At 39.7% G+C, this 19,483-nt stretch overlaps 1 protein-coding gene across 1 annotated transcript in view; it reads left to right on the forward strand.

Annotated features, from left to right (window-relative positions):
* Positions 1 to 211: 211 nt before the first annotated feature.
* Positions 212 to 19,483, forward strand: part of armc2 (armadillo repeat containing 2) — a 42,376-nt gene continuing 23,104 nt past the window's right edge. The window contains exons 1-8 of the mRNA XM_034161804.1: positions 212 to 493; positions 584 to 656; positions 1,154 to 1,319; positions 2,832 to 2,958; positions 8,095 to 8,156; positions 10,364 to 10,471; positions 18,691 to 18,875; positions 18,947 to 19,049. Coding sequence (XP_034017695.1) covers positions 276 to 493; positions 584 to 656; positions 1,154 to 1,319; positions 2,832 to 2,958; positions 8,095 to 8,156; positions 10,364 to 10,471; positions 18,691 to 18,875; positions 18,947 to 19,049 — 1,042 coding nt within the window. The 5' untranslated portion in view covers positions 212 to 275. The remainder of the gene's footprint in view (positions 494 to 583; positions 657 to 1,153; positions 1,320 to 2,831; positions 2,959 to 8,094; positions 8,157 to 10,363; positions 10,472 to 18,690; positions 18,876 to 18,946; positions 19,050 to 19,483) is intronic.

The following is a 19,483-nucleotide window of genomic DNA, read 5'->3' on the forward strand; positions in this document are numbered from 1 at the left end:
AATGAATTTGCTCCATTTATTTCCATTTATTTATTTGCTCCATGGAATAAGGCTGTAACATAACAAAATGTGGAAAAAGTGAAGCACTGTGAATACAATACAATACATACGGTGAATATAACTAAAATGTCTTGTATTATTATTCTAGATTGAATATTATGAATTCACAGTATCCTAATTAGCTGATTCTTCTGTTTTCTATTAGAGATGGTATATACAACAACTCGCATGATATCAAACTACTGAGTGTCTTGGCAAATGTCTCGCAGTCCTAAATGGCCTGTATGGAGAGGAAAAATGAGATTTGCAGTCCGTTCATCCCACGCAACAAGGCTTTGAGGAAAACATGTGCAGAAATAGTCAGTGAAGCAAGACAATACTTACAAGTCCAATCCACCAAGCGACCTTTTACTCCCAGAAATGGTCAGAGATTGTTGTTTGAGCACAGTTCTGTTCGCGTAAACCATGAGAGCAGACCTCCATCTACCTTCAGGTTAGTCAGACATTCCTCTCTAATCTTGTTTTGATTGTCTTATGTGTGTCACAACCTCTTGTAGTGATGAACCCTTTTCCTTCTCTGCAGTATTCGTGCTCAACACTTCGATGCCCCTGACTCCAGGCCAAGTTCAGGCACTCGCCTCCCTCCCCTTGACCATGTATGCACACTCCCACTCAAGCACACATCATTGAAAGTTCAAATAACTTTTGATATTAACATCAAGCAGCACCTTTGTGACCCACACTTTGGAATCACTGTGATGGAAATTAGTATCTTGCAAATAATGGACAAACAGGTAGAATATAAGACATGGAATCTTAAATTTGACCTAGTCAGCACTTGCATTGTGCTTTTATCCACTATGAACCTGCAGTTGTGCTGAGTATTTTTATTAGTTTTTATTAAATTCATGCAGAGAAATGGTAGTTGCAAAAGGTGTATGACATTGTTTGATGGTTATGCATCACCACAAACATGGGAATAATGTGGTTTCAGTCAACAGGATTGTGGTGTTAATATAAGACATGAAAAAATGTGAATAAATTAGCTACTTGAATACTTTAAAATCTTTTTGCACATACAGTAAGTATATCCAATCATGAATTCCAGCTCTTTTCACATAATAAAATGTCACTGATGTGTTTGTGGTACCAGAAGCCAAAGATCCCAGTCCTGTTCTGTGCTGAGGATCCAGTGAAGGTCTTTCCAAAACCACCCCCCTACCCACTGGAAGGGAAGAAGCAGTTGACGGGGCCCCGAGCACGACTTGTTAGAGCTGGATCTCTCACCATACTGCCTTCTCTAGATGGACACAAAGATGGTAAGGTATAAATAATGGGAGACCCAGTCTTCCATCAGTTTTCTGAACCCACTTATTCCAGCTAAGGGTCATGAGGGTTACTGGAGACTATTCCAGCAATCATTGGGCGAGAGATGGAGTACACCCAGGACAGCCCACCAGCCTCTCACAGGGCCGACAGTAATGTGAGATAAGAAGGGAAAATTAAGAAAGGACCACTGCTTGACATACCACACACAGTAATGTAATTGTGTTTAGTTTCTTGATTGTTTATAGAATTGATAAGGTTTATGTCATTTAAAGCAAACATAATCATTTTGATTAACACATTTGCTCTGTAAGTTGTCCTTAGGAAAATTGTTATATCAAAAACAAACTAGAGAAAATGACTCTGTAGTAACCTGGTACTTTAAAAACAACTTTCCAAAAAAGAAGAAAAAAAAATTGTAGTTCTTCCCAGGTTCCGCATTCAGTCCCTGAATGGAGGTTCAAGCACATTCACAAACAAAATGCAACTTCACTTTATAAATTTCTGCCCTATATCAATATTAGTTTCAGTAAGTTAAACGACAATGCTACATAGTACAGTTACACTCCTTCACATAAGTGTTAATCATATTATGTGGCTTGTGGCCATGCTTGCTAGCTAGCACATATTATTCATCTCAGAAACAAACCCTTTAAATCTATTTGCAAGTTATTAATATCTGTAGAAAATACAGTGGTTTCATGCTTACTTTCCACCTTATAAGTCCAAAAAAAAAAGGCTAAATAAAAAAGGCTAAAAATGTTATTTGTTTTAAAGGTAATTATTACATTTAGTTTGCCCAATTATGTACTTCTGGGCTCTGAAAATGGAAAGACTATGAATTGCTGTAATTCATAAATGTTTAATGCAATATTTTTTGTTTAAATATTTAGAAAATATTCACATGAAAATAATGTGAATAATGTACTTATTGCATTTATTTGGACTTTACACTCTATATGTTGCCTTTGTGTGATGTGCGTAGGTGATGTGCCATTTAACTTTGATCCAAAAAAAAAAATAAAAAAGTAAATTACCTGACTTCAAGTTAGCTGAACTAAATTTACTGGGAGGTAATTAGTCCTAGAATGGTTTTCAAACGTTTGCTGAAAAACTAATCTACTGAGGGAAAAAGATTGCTTCATGAATTACCCGTTAGCTGAGTAGCTGAACTGTCCATGCACTCTTGGCTGGTGCAGTAAGCAATTTAATAAAAAAGCATCCATTATATTGTTACAAATTTTCTTTGCAGGCAGCAGAATGTTGGACGTGTTTGATTCAAAGTTAAATTAATGGAGCACTTCCAAATAATGCTGACTTATCTGATTTACATTCTGCGTGATTAGCTTGTGTACATTACTGTACTTCAGTGAATAACTGCTGTCATTTTAAGATTAGTTCCAAATCATCCTATAGTTTCTTATATTTAAAAAGTTGAAATGCCATTGCATCACATAGACACAACCTGCAAATAACCTCTCAGCTCCTCTTTTTTATATGTTTAGTAAAAGAGAGATGGACTCCAGACCCTGAACAAAAGCAGCCATTAGTTGGATACTTTCCCCGTACAGACCTAACCAAGGTCTACTGTGGTCTCCGTAAGATCGGCCCTCACAGGACATCAAGTGAAAGGTAAGCTTTCCATTCTAAACCAGTTGCATAATGTGCGTTTTCTCTGATGCCTTTGCAAATCCCCCCCCCCCCTTTTTTTTTATACCAATGTGACAGTGCTACAACAATTCTGAGTCTTACTGGTACATGTTACCATGGTTACCTTCATTAGCTGTCCCACTTTTGTATTTTCTCAGTGCTTCCTCACTTTTTGGTAGTCTGTTTGCCCACAGTATTGAACTTCACTGATGAAAGTTTTCCCAATATTCCCAGGTTTCAGGTTTTGTGATAATATCATTGGAAGCAACATTAGAAAATATCACATTATCCACTGCAGTTATCAACTCGTCCAAACGTATTTATTACGATCAGTGTATTACAGCACACAGATAATGACAGAAGTTGTCATTGCTACGTTAGCATAATATTAGCATTGTTGTCTTCTTGTAACTGTAATGGCAGTTATTGACACAAACTGGATAAAGTAACAGTACAAGTCTTTGTTATTATCAAAATATACTTAAGGCACAAAAAAGTAAAAATACTCATTCTATGGAATGGGCCATTTCAGAATAATATATATTATTTATTCATTTTTGCACCTTGTTTTGAGATGATGTTATGCCATCTTTCACTTCAGTGTGTTTAGTGACACTATGCTACAGCAACACCATTCTAATAAATCTAAGAATGGCAATCTGATTTTTCATATTTATCATTTTTGGAATAATTTCTTTGTGTTGCTCCAAAACCAAACAGACAATGCTCCAGAATGCACCTCAGAACATCTAGAATTTCAAAATTTCATAGAGGAATTTTGGTGGCTTTTGGGCTTTGGGCCTTGTATATGGGTACTCTGGTCTTGCCTAGTCTGCATAATAAATAAATAATGTTTTCTTACCTCACTTTATCACTGGGAATGTACTTTGTGTTTTGAATCTTGAATTATTCAAACCCATATGTTGATGGTAATGTAGTAGTTTAAATTTAGGATTGTAACTGACAGTACTATGCAAAAGATCCAGTCAACCTAGAATTGTAGAAATAATCTCTTATTTATATAGCTATTATGAGTTATACAGATATATTTTAGAATGAGATATGGAGGATGGGCAAAATTATACTGTAATACTGATATATCTTTGATGTTGCAATTTAAGGATTTGAGTCATTGATGACTTTTGCTCTCCTCAGAAAGCAGGCAGGCAGCTCTCTCACTCACACACAACTTTGTAGCAACATGAGGCGGACATGACTGCAGTCTGTAATGTGGAAGAGCTACTTTGGAAGAAGAAGAAAAAAGCCAACAGTTCTGTAATTTGGAGATTCAGCTAGGATTTCAGTGAGTGGCCAATAGACATTTGCAAAAGCTGCCATAAGCAAATTATACCAAAAGGCAGAAACACTTCCAATCTACTCTATCACCTACAGCACCACCACAAACTGCTGAACTTATGAAAATCCTCATCTACAAACTGTTTGTCATGCCAACCCTGCTGTATGGATCTGAGACCTGAACCACCTACCACCACCACCTGAAGCCTCTTGAGTAATTCCAACAACACTGCCTGAGGGGTATCCTCCACATCAGGTGGGAAAACTACCACACCATCATCAGCATCCTGGATGAAGCCAAGCTACAGAGCATCAAGTGTGTCATCATCAAGAACCAGTGTCAGTGAGTGGGTCATGTTGTGAGGATGGTTGATGTCCGACTTCCCAAGCAGATCTTCTGCTCCCAGCAGAGCAAAGGAAAACGGTCCAGAGGAGGGCAGAAGAAACATTATAAGGACCTCCTGAAGCACAACCTCAAGAACTGCTCCATAAACTGGAAGACCTGGGAAGAAGACGCGAGGCACTGAGCCAGCTGGCGAGCAATGATCCACACAGGAGTGGAAGTATTCCAAAAACAAAAAAATGCTGAGTAACAACATAGAGGAGAAGAGGAGAAAGAGGTAGGCGAGGGAGCAAGATCCTAACCGGCAGAAGCTTCTCACAGCAACTTGTCAAAAACATTGTGTGTCAAGACTGGACCTGTTCAGTCATCTCCATGTGCCACCATGCTGTTCTGGAATCGGTCAAGAGATGATCTTCCTTGACTCTGAGGGACTGCCATGCCTGGGATATGATTTTTGGCCGATATTGCCCAGCCCTCCTATATACTATACAGGCCCTGAGGCCCATGAGACAAAAAAGAATTAATCCAATCATTAAAACTATGTTTTCCAAGGATCCACAGTCAGCATCTTCTACAATACTTATTGTATTTGCAGAACAAGTTCTTCACATAAAGTTTCTTGACACCACTTCAGACCCTCACATATCATGCAGTACATTCATGCCTTGTCATAGTTAAATCTGTCCTCCTGGCGAGGCTCATTCCCAGTGAAACTGCTTCTATTTTTCATTACCCTCATGTGTCAGCATTTAGGACTTCACGGTACAGAGATTCTGCTTTTGTGCTGACCTCATCAAATGTATGTCAGCATGATGGGCATGACTAGGTGTGAGGTTGGGATGGTGGGTAGGGGCCGTTACAAGCATTCTGCCTATTGATTGGATGGGCCGACTTGAGCAATGAAGGGAGGACAGGCTATAAAACACTTTTACAGGAAATCTGGGCTATTGACTGCAGTACAACCACCTCATCTCCTTCCTTACAACTTACAGCGCAATACTTGGATAACTAGTTGCTGGCAAAGGATTCCCAACAAATCAGGCTGTGGTTACATAGCATCCCAGTCAAAAGAATGTAAGCCTAGACTGATGGTCTGATGATTTCTTTTTGGTTTTCTTTACACATTGTAGACCAACATAAGAGCAAAACAGAAACTGAGCAGAAGGCAAATAACACATCAACTTTTACCCTTAGCAGCTTTCGCCAGAAATGGGCAGATAAACAAAATCAACTCAAAACTTGGTTGCCGCTCTCGACTGCTGCTCCAATTTTTGCAATTTTCTCTCCCCGCCCTCATTTATAGTATACTTTCTCCATGTTTCCCCTTTTGTCAGTCACTGTTAGTTACTTGGTAGTATCCTTTCAAAATAACATAATTCTGTGTTTATAAGATACAAAGTAAAGCCACTTAATGCATTTAAAAATGAAATGCTTTGGAAAATATTACATAAAATGATAGCCGCCTTTCCAAGTTGAATTGTAATAAATTTAAACACTTCCTTTTCTTGGTTAACTTCTGGTTGAGTTTTTGAAGTACCGTTTTTAACCACAGAGGGAAAATTATACAGTGTTTCTTTGAAGCTTGCAGAAACTACTTGAGGTAAAATGTTTTTTGGACTGAGGGAAAAATGGAGAGAATCATCCACATATTCAGGCCAGATGTCTGCTAACTCCATACCATGATAGATTAACGTTATGAGTTGGATGATAACGATGGGGAAGATTAGACATCTACTGGCTTCTTTTTCTACAGTAAGCCTAAGCTTTATAGCTCCAAATGGCTCTCTATTAGATTTCGGTGCCCATCTGGGCAAGGCTGGCAGCAGCGTGTGTTGTGACTGTAGTGTACTGGCCAGGCCAAGGAAAGGGATGAGGTCATGTCTCAGAGAATGCAGTATCACACAAAGAGGCCTTATTATGAGGCTCTTAATCCTATCATACAGCGCTAAAGCCCCGTTTTTCAGATTCACTGTTACATGACTCGGCCAGCACAGCCTGCTGCACATGCCCTTTGACCCAGTTCACAGCAGACACTAAACTGCCATCAAAGTCCACACCACAGTGATAGTCACATATACTAACAACAAGCCTGTTCAGTGTTTGCATCTATAGGTGATATATGTGTAAAGCCTAAAAAAAAAAAATCAAGTTTTAGTAAAAGGTTACAAACGCAACATTTTTAAGAGATGTCAAGTTAAGTTTCATCTCTGGTCTTTGGAGCTTTTTTCCTCTTGTTTTTGGCTCTGTGACAGCATGGATTTGTCTCTACAGTCACTTTTGGCCTCATTTTTTTGCATCTGCCCAGAAATGCCCTCCATGCAGTGGTGCGTGTGGGTAGTCTGAACATTTCTCATAGAAGCACAAAACAAACCTATTCCATCCATCTAATTTTGTATTTAATGTGTTGCTTTCTAAACTGTTTATTACCACGATCCAGAACAATCAAAAATCCAGATGCTCCGACACTCAGCGTATCAAGTGCTGCAGTCAGGGCCTCCATAGATTCCACAAAGATCACAATATTGTTTGCAAAGTCAAGGTCAGTGAAGCTTTTCTCACTCACAAAGACACCTAAGTCACTGGATCTTGTCCAACACCTAGTCCATGCAAGCACTAAGCATATTGTGAACCAGAACATGTCCCTGATGATCACCAGAAGGAGCAGGATCTGCACAGCACTAACAGTGCTCATGTACATGATTTGCAGCAATTTACTGGAGGTCCGTCAAATTCTAAGGTTGGCCTACAAAGGAACCTGATCATCTGACTCAAAAGCTTTGCAAAAACCACTGTAGGTGACAAAGAAGCTGTGCCAGTATTCATGCTTGCTTACAGCGAGTACTCGCAGAGCTTGGATGTGGCTGATGGTTGACTTCTTGATTGTGAAACCAGACTGCTCAGCTTGTTAAATCTCTCTGACAAAATGTTCTCTTCGTGTGGTAGGAGATGAGTGCAGCCTTATTCTCTGAATTGAAGCACAAGATGCAATAGTGACATGCAGAGGGCAAGCCACAACACAACCGTAGGACAAAGTGACAAAGGGCGTGTTCTTGTTAGAGCGTTATGACACAGAGGTGGTATGATTGTGGCAAGAGCTCAAAGTGCCAAATCCTGAACAGCTTTCACCAAAGTGCCCACAAAGCAAAGATATGAATTCCTGTCTGTTAGAGATTGAGTTTTTCATGCACACTGAAAGGAAGGGGGGAAAAAAAAAAAATCCCATATGCACACGTGTCAACCTCTGTTGCAACAGAGACACCTAGTGGCACCTAAAGGGAATACACATACAGACTAGACTACAAAGTCAGCAACTTTCCACAGATTTATATTATTCACTCCAGCTATTAATCATTTATTATTGATGCAAATCTTCAAGCAGAGTTTCTCTTTGTTAATAATCAAATTAAGCAATGCTCCCAAAATCAAGTAAACTAAAATGTATTTGTGTTGTGGGCATTTGTGTTTCTGTGTGCCAACAGCAGAATAAAGCGACCTGATGTTAACTTGGGATCAGCAAATGGCAGAAAAGGATGGACAACAGGTTTGGCTAAATACACACACACACACACACACACACACACACACAAGAAACATCCTTATTAACTTTTTGTACAAACATGTAGCTGTAAGGAGTGTATGTCTCTCCCTTATAAAATTACCCAGTATACTATATCTACATAAATACATGGGCTCTGGAATGACACATTTTATTATGGAACGATTTGATTCAGTGTGATATGGTAATTTAGTACAATTTATAATGTAGACATTCATTTTCCATAACAAATTAGAAGAAGCCAAAATTGGCATTGGTTACCTCCAAATATAAACTTCATGACAAAACCAGGGACCTGGGAATTCTATAGAACATTTTTTGCAGGGCTTCTTCAGGCTTTTACTAAGTCCCAACATCCAGTTCTCCTAAATGAAGTAAATGTGGAAGTGGAAAATTTTGCAATTCCATGAATGGCTGCTTGAGGTTGGCTCCAAAAGGTCATCATTCCCTGTAGACTCCCATGTTAACATCTCCAACTTTAGAGCAGAATTAAATGTGTTTATAGCCTAGTACAAAAAACCAACAACCCTGTTTTGGTCCTTTCATGACAACTGTATTGGGATTAATACTGTATTTATTTTTACTTTTTAACAACTCACCAGTTAAAGGTATGTTAAGTTCATAAAGTTATAATGAGGGGCAGATTGTCTTTGAGTGACAGGTAGTATGTTCCGGTGTTCTGTCGAGGTGCGCCATCGAGATGAGGTGCATGGCACCTCCGCTCGACAGATAAGTCTGTCGAGATGAGGTGTGTCATCAAGATGAGGTTCCTCACGTAACTGCAATTGTGTGCACTGAAAAAATTACTTGATGAAGTTCGCTTATTTTGATGGGCAAGTAGATGTATAAATTGCTCATCCGAACGTAGTAATGTATAAAGTCTACTCACTATAAAACGATAAGTATTTTTAACCTGGAGTTAGCTTATTTTATGCTCCCTAATGTAAAATACAGAAAATGTTTTACTTACTAGGCTATAAATACACTGAATACAATTAATAAAAAAAAAAACTTTGACGGAAAAAAAAAAAATGCGCATGCGTAGTTGCACGTCGAGCGAGTTACATCATCTCCCCATGTGCAGTTGCGCGAGGCACCTCATCTCGACGGGTGACATATTCAAGTCCGGGGTAGAGCGATGTGCACATGCGCAGTAGCGCGACGCACCTCATCTCGACGTTCACCTCATCTCGACGGGACACCAGCAAACCGCATCTGCAGCCACGCTACCCATGGCTGCTAGTTGCTGTAGACCTAAAGTCTTTGTTCTTTCTGAGCATGTTATTACAAATTGCTGAGATAGATACACTATGCAGTGTGGTTAACTGTGCTAACAGATCATCTAAGAAGTCTGTGCTTCAGTATTTCCATCAAGTCAAATTTCATTGTTATTTAATTTGTATATTAGCACGGTTACCAGGTGCTGGTAGCTTGGTCAAGTTAACTACACTGTTACTCCACGGCTACTGAGGCAATAAGCTGGTGGTCATAATTTTTAATTCCCTTCATGAAAACTACCACACAGTCTGCAACCAAAATTAGCCTGTTGGCTTGTTTGGTAATACTGACAGGGGGCTTGTTTGGCCTCCATGCATCCCACCTACGTCACACCAGTCTTGCCCACATTCCACCTCTCAATTCAGAGGTATCAATGTATGCATATCTATTGCTTTAAAATGTTTTATTATTCCTATTATTATTCATATTGGTTATTTGTCACATGCCTAAAAGCTACACATCTGTAGGTCAGACGTAATGTTTTGCAGAGCATGTACAAATACTAAAATGACTGTCAAACAGACGGGGTGTTGTTGCTGAGGGCCTGCTTCTCATCAACCAACAGCTGAAAGAGCTCAGTGTTGTTTTGGGCAGCCACAGCTTCCTGCATCGCACCAAGCAAGAAGATATGTAAATGTTTCGTTAAAAAAAAGAAAAAAATTGCCTGTGCAAGAGATTGCAGACAGTTGCGCACACATATGAACGTGCATATGCCCACACACCAGTTATTTCACATCAGCAGAGAAACAAGGCAAGAGGAAGTCTACATGTGCATGGTGACCTTTCATTGTGGCATCAAACTTCCTGCTATTTTATTTTAAGACTGTGAACTTGTGAACCGCGCACGCCGCTTGTGTTCACCGTCTGCACTTGGAGGTGGTAATTGGCTAACAGCAATTCTTTGCACATTTCAGAGCCGTTCAATGGAGACAAAACCGCAGGCGCACAGGGTGATGCAGAGTCATTGCTGTGGAAACACCGGCTCGCTGCTCTTCTCCAACAGCTGGAGACGGCGGCTGCAGGTAGCAGTGAAAAGTGCAAAATCATGACATTCGTTACATCAAACATGTCCACATTTCATTCAACTGATCCAAAGGATTTATAGTATTTGTGGTCATATCTGGTTTGTTTGCCACCAGGCTTATTCAAAAACCTTTATAGCAGGTTTGATCAAATTTTGTTGAGGAATGGGGTATGGCCAGAGAGGGTTTTTTTCCTCGCCCTACTCTTTCAACAGCATTGTGCAATAAGATCAAAAATTCACACAACCCATTAGATATGGACTTTATAGTATTTCAAGCATTTTGAATCACTGTATCATTTCATTACAGTTTTGATTATTTTGAAACAGTGGATCATTTTTGTTTTATTTAATGTTTTGAGTGTTTCAAAGCAGCAAATCATTTAGATGAACATGTTGTTCATTTAGTGATGCACATGTTTTGAAAGTGAATCATTCTCCTGCAGGATGGCGGTAACGCGCAAGGTATTCTAGTCGCTCATGTGTGACTCTTTACCAAATAACAAATAAACAGGTGAACAGATTGTCACGAAACTTGGTGGGAATATTACTTTGGTGAGTGTCTTCTGATGATCACATTTTAGAGCAGATCAATCAAAGGTCAAGGTCATTAAAAACACATTTTCCAGGACATCGACATCTCTGCAATGAATAGAGCGAGAGAGAAGATTTAATGCTTGAATTCAGTAAATAATTTTTCATCAAATTGTTACGAGTGACATTATGATAAATGGTAAATGGACTGCATTTATATAGCGCTTTTCCATCTGCATCAGACGCTCAAAGCACTTTACAATTATGCTTCACATTCACCCCAATGTCAGGGTGCTGCCATACAAGGCGCTCACTACACACCGGGAGCAATAGGGATTAAAGGCCTTGCCCAAGGGCCCTTAGTGATTTTCCAGTCAGGTGGGGATTTGAACCCATGATCTTCTGGACTCAAGCCCAACACCTTAACCACTAGACCATCACCTCCCCCAAAGATAAAGATAAACAGTCCTAAAACTTTACATAGTCCAGTATTGTGCAGCTAGTGTATGCATGGCCCCTCCAGTGTCATTTCTTAAAGTAATTGGTCATGTGTGTCATACTTCAAGAGGGTTCAAATCTACAATCCCGACAACCCCTGACTGCGTCTGTGATATTCCACTAAAGAACAAGTTTTGCCATTTCATCCATGGAAGCAAGGTAAAATATTATTATGTTTGGCTTCCGTGCAGAACTGTCTTTGGCTGAAACTGGAGTCGGGCCGCTGAGAAATGAAATCTATGGCTGTAAATATTTTATTACTCCACAAATTTAATGGAAAATTCATTTGAAAGATAAATATTAAATATTTATTGTGCCAAGTGCCTTCTGGCTCATGCAAAACATTCAGATTTAGTAGGAAATTGCAGTGAAGCATCGAGTGTGAGACTGCGGCCAACCGATTTTAGAATTGGCCAAAGCCTGTTATTTATGCAGGGAAAACATTTATTTTACCTCAAAAACAAAGAAGCAGCTCCACCCGTTCCTCTACAACAAGACTGTAGCTGCCTGTTGTGGAATTGTTCCCCCCACCAGTGACCACAGAAACTGAAATATGTTTCTGAGAAACGGAAGGAGAATGTTATTTTCCAGCATGCCAATGTTCTGTAACATTCATGGTAATTATTTAACCTCACATTTTTTGTGCAAAGAATGAATGTAAAACATGCAGTAGCGCTTTCACGTCTTATAGTGCATCCAGAAAGTATTCACAGCGCTTCACTTTTTCCACATCTTATGTTACAGCCTTATTCAAAAATGGATGGAATTCATATTTTTCCTCAAAAATCTAATCTCAATACCCCATAATGACAATGTGCAATTTTTTTTTAGATTTTTGCAAATTTATTTAAAAAAACAAACAAAAAAATTAAGAAATCAAAGAGGGACGTGGCCAAGAACCTGATGGTCACTCTGTCAGAGCTCCAGCATTCCTCTGAACAATCATCTCTGCAGCAATCCATCAATCAGGCCTGTATGGTAGAGTTGCCAGACGGAAGCCAATCCTTAGTAAAAGGCACATGGCAGCCTGCCTGGAGTTTGCCAAAAGGCACCTGAAGGACTTTCAGACCATGAGAAACAAAATTCTCTGGTGTGACGAGATAAAGATTGAACTCTTTGGCGTTAATGCCAGTTTGGGGGAACCAGCCACCATACCTACAGTGAAGCATGGTGGTGGCAGCATCATGCTGTGGGGATGTTCTTCAGCAGCAGGAACTGGGAGACTAGTCAGGATTGAGGGAAAGATGAATGCAGCAATGTACAGAGACATCCTGGATGAAAACCTGCTCCAGAGCGCTCTTGATCTCAGACTGGGGCAACAGTTCATCTTTCAGCAGGACCCTAATCACACAGCCAAGATATCAAAGGAGTGGCTTCAGGACAGCTCTATGAATGTCCTTGATTGGGCCAGCCAGAGCCCAGACCTGAATCTAACATCTGTGGAGAGATCTGAAAATGGCTGTGCACCAATGCTCCCCATCCAACCTGATGGAGCTTGAGAGATGCTGCAAAGAATAATGGCCAAAAACTGCCCAAAGATAGTTGCATCAAGCTTGTACCTTCATATTCAAGAAGACTTGAGGTTGTAATTGCTGCCAAAGGTGCATCAACAAAGTATTGAGCAAAGGCTGTGAATATGTTCTGGATGGACTGTCGGTCAAGCCTCAACCTTTGAGCAATTAAGCCAATATTGAAGTGGCAAATCTTGCAGTTCCTTGAATGGCCACTTGAGGGTGTCTCCAAAAGCAAATCACTCCCCATAGAACCCCGTGTTAATATTTTTACAGAAATACATTTACAGCGTGGTACAAAAAGACGGTTTTGGTCTCTATTGCTTGTTTGACCACTCATGACAGCTGTATGGGGTTGATTTTTCTTTTTTAATATAACTAATCAGTTTAAACCACTTTAAATGGCAAAGTTATGTATAATTAGGGGTGTGGTCACTTTGAGTAGGAGTTGTGTGCTGGAGTTAGGGTCCCACTAACAGTGGCTGCTACAGTACCTGCTGTGGACTCAACCTGGTCAACAGTTCATCCTTTCTGAGCGTTTTATGACAAGTGTTTGTGCTAATATGGCTTGCTGTGTGGTTAATTGAACTAATAGGTTATCAAATAAGCCAATGTTCCAGTATTTTCATTTAGTGACATTTCAATATGATTTAATTTAAACATTAGCACCAAGTTAGGTGGCTTGGTGATATTAGATCCAGTATGCCAATCTGTTCTCAAGCTGTCTGTTATGAAAACCGCTGCCTAGTCCACAAAAATATGCATAAATCAAACATCCAAAGTAGAGTTAGCCTGTTAGCCTGAGCTTTGCTTTAGTAATTGGGGGGTGGGGGCTTCATTCTTGCTGCCCAGTTGCACGTCTTTAGTGCAGCAGGTAACAGAATATTTAGAGGAATCCTTCAAATGGTGATACAAGCACCAAATTTGGCAAAAGTACACCTTAGATATTACTCTTTTGAAAAAAAAACGACGGGCCACTTGAATTTTCAATAGGCAGCCACGTAGGGGTCAATTGAAGAATTACATAGGGGTCAAAATATAAAAATGCTCCAGTCATATTAAAAATTATACCACATTATTTGTCTGATTGTAAAGATTTCAAAAAGGTATAGTTTGTACTATCTATGACTGAATTCTATAGAGTTATGGGGTAAAAACAAGAATAGTGACAAAAGTTCAGTTTCAGTTTGTACAGAGGTCAAAAGTTAGAGTTGCTCCAATTTTGTTCAAAGGTGATGCACATTATTGGTTGAGTTAATAGGGTTTCAGAAAGGAATAGTTTGCACCATGTATCATGCTTAGTTATCACATTACGGGGGGACATGTGACATATGTCACATGTCATAGAATTCAACGGACATCAACATTATTTGACCTTTACTTTAGAGACCAAGCATTCAACACAGTCAAAACTATTCCATTTATTAATCCAAGTAGCTCAATCAACAATTTGCACCATTTTTTACTAAAATTTGAGCAAATTTAACCTTTGACCTCTGTACAAACTGAAATTGACCTTTGTCACCATTCGTAAGGTTTTTACCCCATAACTCCATAACATTCAGTCATAGATAGTCCAAACTATACCTTTTTGGAATCTTTATGATCAGACAAATAATGTGGTATAGTTTTCAATATGATTGAAGCATTTTTTATATTTTAAACCCGTGTAATTCTTCAACTGACCCCCTACGTGGCTGCCTATTGAAAATTCAAGTGGCCTTTTGGTTTTTTCAAGAGCAATGTCTAAGGAGAATTTGTGCTGGATTTGATGCTTGTATCACCATGTGAAGTATAGCTTCAGTTATTTGCTGCACTATTTGCTCAGGCACTTCCAAGATGCTGACATTTGGAGCCACCTTATTTGAGCTTTGTCCAACACATATACAATCTATGATGCAGACATGCCACCTTTCTGTTCTGAGAACCTTGCCTTATCTGTGTGAGTGAGTGACATGTTTAGCCACATGTTCTCCCTGAATTGCTGGCTGTCTGAGTGGTGTCCAAAAAATGAGGTGGGCTTCATAGATAATTGGCAAAGCTTCTGGGGAAAACCTGGTCTTGTTAGGAGAGACGGCATCCATCCCACTTTGGATGGAGCAGCTCTCATTTCTAGAAATCTGGCCAATTTTCTTAAATCCTCCAAACCGTGACTATCCAGGGTTGGGACCAGGAAGCAGAGTTGTAGTCTTACACACCTCTCTGCAGCTTCTCTCCCCCTGCCATCCCCTCATTACCCCATCCCCGTAGAGACGGTGCATGCTCCCAGACCACCAATAACCAGCAAAAATCTATTTAAGCATAAAATTTCAAAAAGAAAAAATAATATAGCACCTTCAACTTCACCACAGACTAAAACAGTTAAATGTGGTCTATTAAACATTAGATCTCTCTCTTCTAAGTCCCTGTTAGTAAATGATATAATAATTGATCAACATATTGATTTATTCTGCCTTACAGAAACCTGGTTACAGCAGGATGAATATGTTAGTTTAAATGAGTCAACACCCCGAGTCACACTAACTGCCAGAATGCTCGTAGCACGGGCCGAGGCGGAAGATTAGCAGCAATCTTCCACTCCAGCTTATTAATTAATCAAAAACCCAGACAGAGCTTTAATTCATTTGAAAGCTTGTCTCTTAGTCTTGTCCATCCAAATTGGAAGTCCCAAAAACCAGTTTTATTTGTTGTTATCTATCGTCCACCTGGTCGTTACTCTGAGTTTCTCTGTGAATTTTCGGACCTTTTGTCTGACTTAGTGCTTAGCTCAGATAAGATAATTATAGTGGGCAATTTTAACATCCACACAGATGCTGAGACAGCCTCAACACTGCATTTAATCTATTGTTAGACTTGATTGGCTTTGCTCAAAATGTAAATGAGTCCACCCACCACTTTAATCATACCTTAGATCTTGTTCTGACTTATGGTATGGAAATTGAAGACTTAACAGTATTCCCTGAAAACCCCCTTCTGTCTGATCATTTCTTAATAACATTTACATTTACCCTGATGGACTACCCAGCAGGGGGGAATAAGTTTCATTACACTAGAAGTCTTTCAGAAAGCGCTGTAACTAGGTTTAAGGATATGATTCCTTCTTTATGTTCTCTAATGCCATATCCCAACACAGTGCAGAGTAGCTACCTAAACTCTGTGAGTGAGATAGATTATCTCGTCAGTAGTTTTATATCCTCATTGAGGACAATTTTGGATGCTGTAGCTCCTCTGAAAAAGAGCCTTAAATCAGAAGTGCCTGACTCCGTGGTATAACTCACAAACTCGCAGCTTAAAGCAGATAACCTGTAAGTTGGAGAGGAAATGGCATCTCACTAATTTAGAAGATCTTCACTTAGCCTGGAAAAAGAGTCTGTTGCTCTATAAAAAAGCCCTCCATAAAGCTAGGACATCTTACTACTCATCACTAATTGAAGAAAATAAGAACAACCCCAGGTTTCTTTTCAGCACTGTAGCCAGGCTGACAAAGAGTCAGAGCTCTATTGGGCTGAGTATTCCTTTAACTTTAACTAGTAATGACTTTGTCACTTTCTTTGCTAATAAAATTTTAACTATTAGAGAAAAAATTACTCATAACCATCCCAAAGACATATCGTTCTCTTTGGCTGCTTTCAGTGATGCCGGTATTTGGTTAGACTCTTTCTCTCCGATTGTTCTGTCTGAGTTATTTTCATTAGTTACTTCCTCCAAACCATCAACATGTCTATTAGACCCCATTCCTACCAGGCTGCTCAAGGAAGCCTTACCATTAATTAATGCTTTGATCTTAAATATGATCAATCTGTCTTTATTAGTTGGCTATGTACCACAGGCTTTTAAGTGGCAGTAATTAAACCATTACTTAAAAAGCCATCACTTGACCCAGCTATCTTAGCTAATTATAGGCCAATCTCCAACCTTCCTTTTCTCTCAAAAATTCTTGAAAGGGTAGTTGTAAAACAGCTAACTGATCATCTGCAGAGGAATGGTCTATTTGAAGAGTTTCAGTCAGGGTTTAGAATTCATCATAGTACAGAAACAGCATTAGTGAAGTTTACAAATGATCTTCTTATGGCCTCAGACAGTGGACTCATCTCTGTGCTTGTTCTGTTAGACCTCAGTGCTGCTTTTGATACTGTTGACCATAAAAGTTTATTACAGAGATTAGAGCATGCCATAGGTATTAAAGGCACTGCGCTGCGGTGGTTTGAATCATATTTATCTAATAGATTACAATTTGCTCATGTAAATGGGGAATCTTCTTCACAGACTAAGGTTAATTATGGAGTTCCACAAGGTTCTGTGCTAGGACCAATTTCATTCACTTTATACATGCTTCCCTTAGGCAGTATTATTAGACGGCATTGCTTAAATTTTCATTGTTACGCAGATGATACCCAGCTTTATCTATCCATGAAGCCAGAGGGGACACACCAATTAGCTAAACTGCAGGATTGTCTTACAGACAAAGACATGGATGACCTCTAATTTCCTGCTTTTAAACTCAGATAAAACTGAAGTTATTGTACTTGGCCCCACAAATCTTAGAAACATGGTGTCTAACCAGATCCTTACTCTGGATGGCATTACCCTGACCTCTAGTAATACTGTGAGAAATCTTGGAGTCATTTTTGATCAGGATATGTCATTCAATGCGCATATTAAACAAATATGTAGGACTGCTTTTTTACATTTGCGTAATATCTCTAAAATTAGAAAGGTCTTGTCTCAGAGTGATGCTGAAAAACTAATTCATGCATTTATTTCCTCTAGGCTGGACTATTGTAATTCATTATTATCAGATTGTCCTAAAGGTTCCCTGAAAAGCCTTCAGTTAATTCAAAATGCTGCAGCTAGAGTACTGACAGGGACTAGAAGGAGAGAGCATATCTCACCCATATTGGCCTCTCTTCCTTGGCTTCCTGTTAATTCTAGAATAGAATTTAAAATTCTTCTTCTTACTTATAAGGTTTTGAATAATCAGGTCCCATCTTATCTTAGGGACCTCATAGTACCATATCACCCCAATAGAGCACTTCGCTCTCAGACTGCAGGCTTACTTGTAGTTCCTAGGGTTTGTAAGAGTAGAATGGGAGGCAGAGCCTTCAGCTTTCAGGCTCCTCTCCTCTGGAACCAGCTCCCAATTCAGATCAGGGAGACAGACACCCTCTCTACTTTTAAGATTAGGCTTAAAACTTTCCTTTTTGCTAAAGCTTATAGTTAGGGCTGGATCGGGTGACCCTGAACCATCCCTTAGTTATGCTGCTATAGACTTAGACTGCTGGGAGGTTCCCATGATGCACTGAGTGTTTCTTTCTCTTTTTGCTCTGTATGCACCACTCTGCATTTAATCATTAGTGATTGATCTCTGCTCCCCTCCACAGCATGTCTTTTTCCTGGTTCTCTCCCTCAGCCCCAGCCAGTCCCAGCAGAAGACTGCCCCTCCCTGAGCGTGGTTCTGCTGGAGGTTTCTTCCTGTTAAAAGGGAGTTTTTCCTTCCCACTGTTGCCAAGTGCTTGGGGGTCATTTTGACCGTTGGGGGTTTTTCCGTAATTATTGTATGGCTTTGCCTGCCTTGGGGCAACTGTTTGTTGTGATTTGGCGCTATATAAATAAAATTGATTTGATTTGATCTGCACATTTGTCATCATTTTTAAAATATCTTCTTTTTTTATGTCAGGCAGTCCTGAGGGATCAGTGGACCATCTGAGTGATTTGTGCAACCATCTCCACAGCATCTTATCAGAAGCAGACATGCTCGGCCAACGTTGTAAGGAGAGGTCAGGGATTCTGCGCGCACTGTTCCACCTCATCAACCTCAACTCTGCCCAGCTCAACCTGCACATCGCCAAGCTCTGCCTCGCTGTGAGTGTCAGCGTGTGTGCCAGCACGTACGCACAAAAGTGGTGTGAAGTTTTGACATTTTTCTTTTCCAGTTGTGTGTCAGTGGAAACAACCTACTCAACATCTGTAAGCTCATCTTCAAGATCAGCCGCCATGAAATCAACGACATTCTCTTCCAGGACAACTCAATCATAGGTGAATAATAGTTTAAAGGATTCAGATTTTACAAATAACTTTTTTTTTTACTGCTTTTACAGTTAAATATGGTTAAACATCCTTAAAGTCCCACAATTCTACTCTACAATATATGCATCTAGAAAGTCATAGTAATCCATTTTTAGTCATCCACACCTTGAGGAAAATGGATTTGGCTTGCAAACATAGACAGTTCTCAGGTGTCCTCCCGGAATCACTACCAGGATTCACTGACTGATTCAGCCCTGCAGTAACCATGGTTTCCATAGAACCCATGAGATATTGCACTCTGACCAAGTTCACATCAGGTACATTTACACATACTTATTTGAATTACTTTGTTTGGTAGCAAGCATGTATTCCAGCTCCTGCTGTTCAGTGCTTAAATGGACTGGGTGTTGGGTAACATTGGCAATTTACTTGCCTTTGACAGT

Source organism: Thalassophryne amazonica, chromosome 21 (assembly GCF_902500255.1).
Source record: "Thalassophryne amazonica chromosome 21, fThaAma1.1, whole genome shotgun sequence".
Classification (NCBI taxonomy): Eukaryota; Metazoa; Chordata; class Actinopteri; order Batrachoidiformes; family Batrachoididae; genus Thalassophryne; species Thalassophryne amazonica.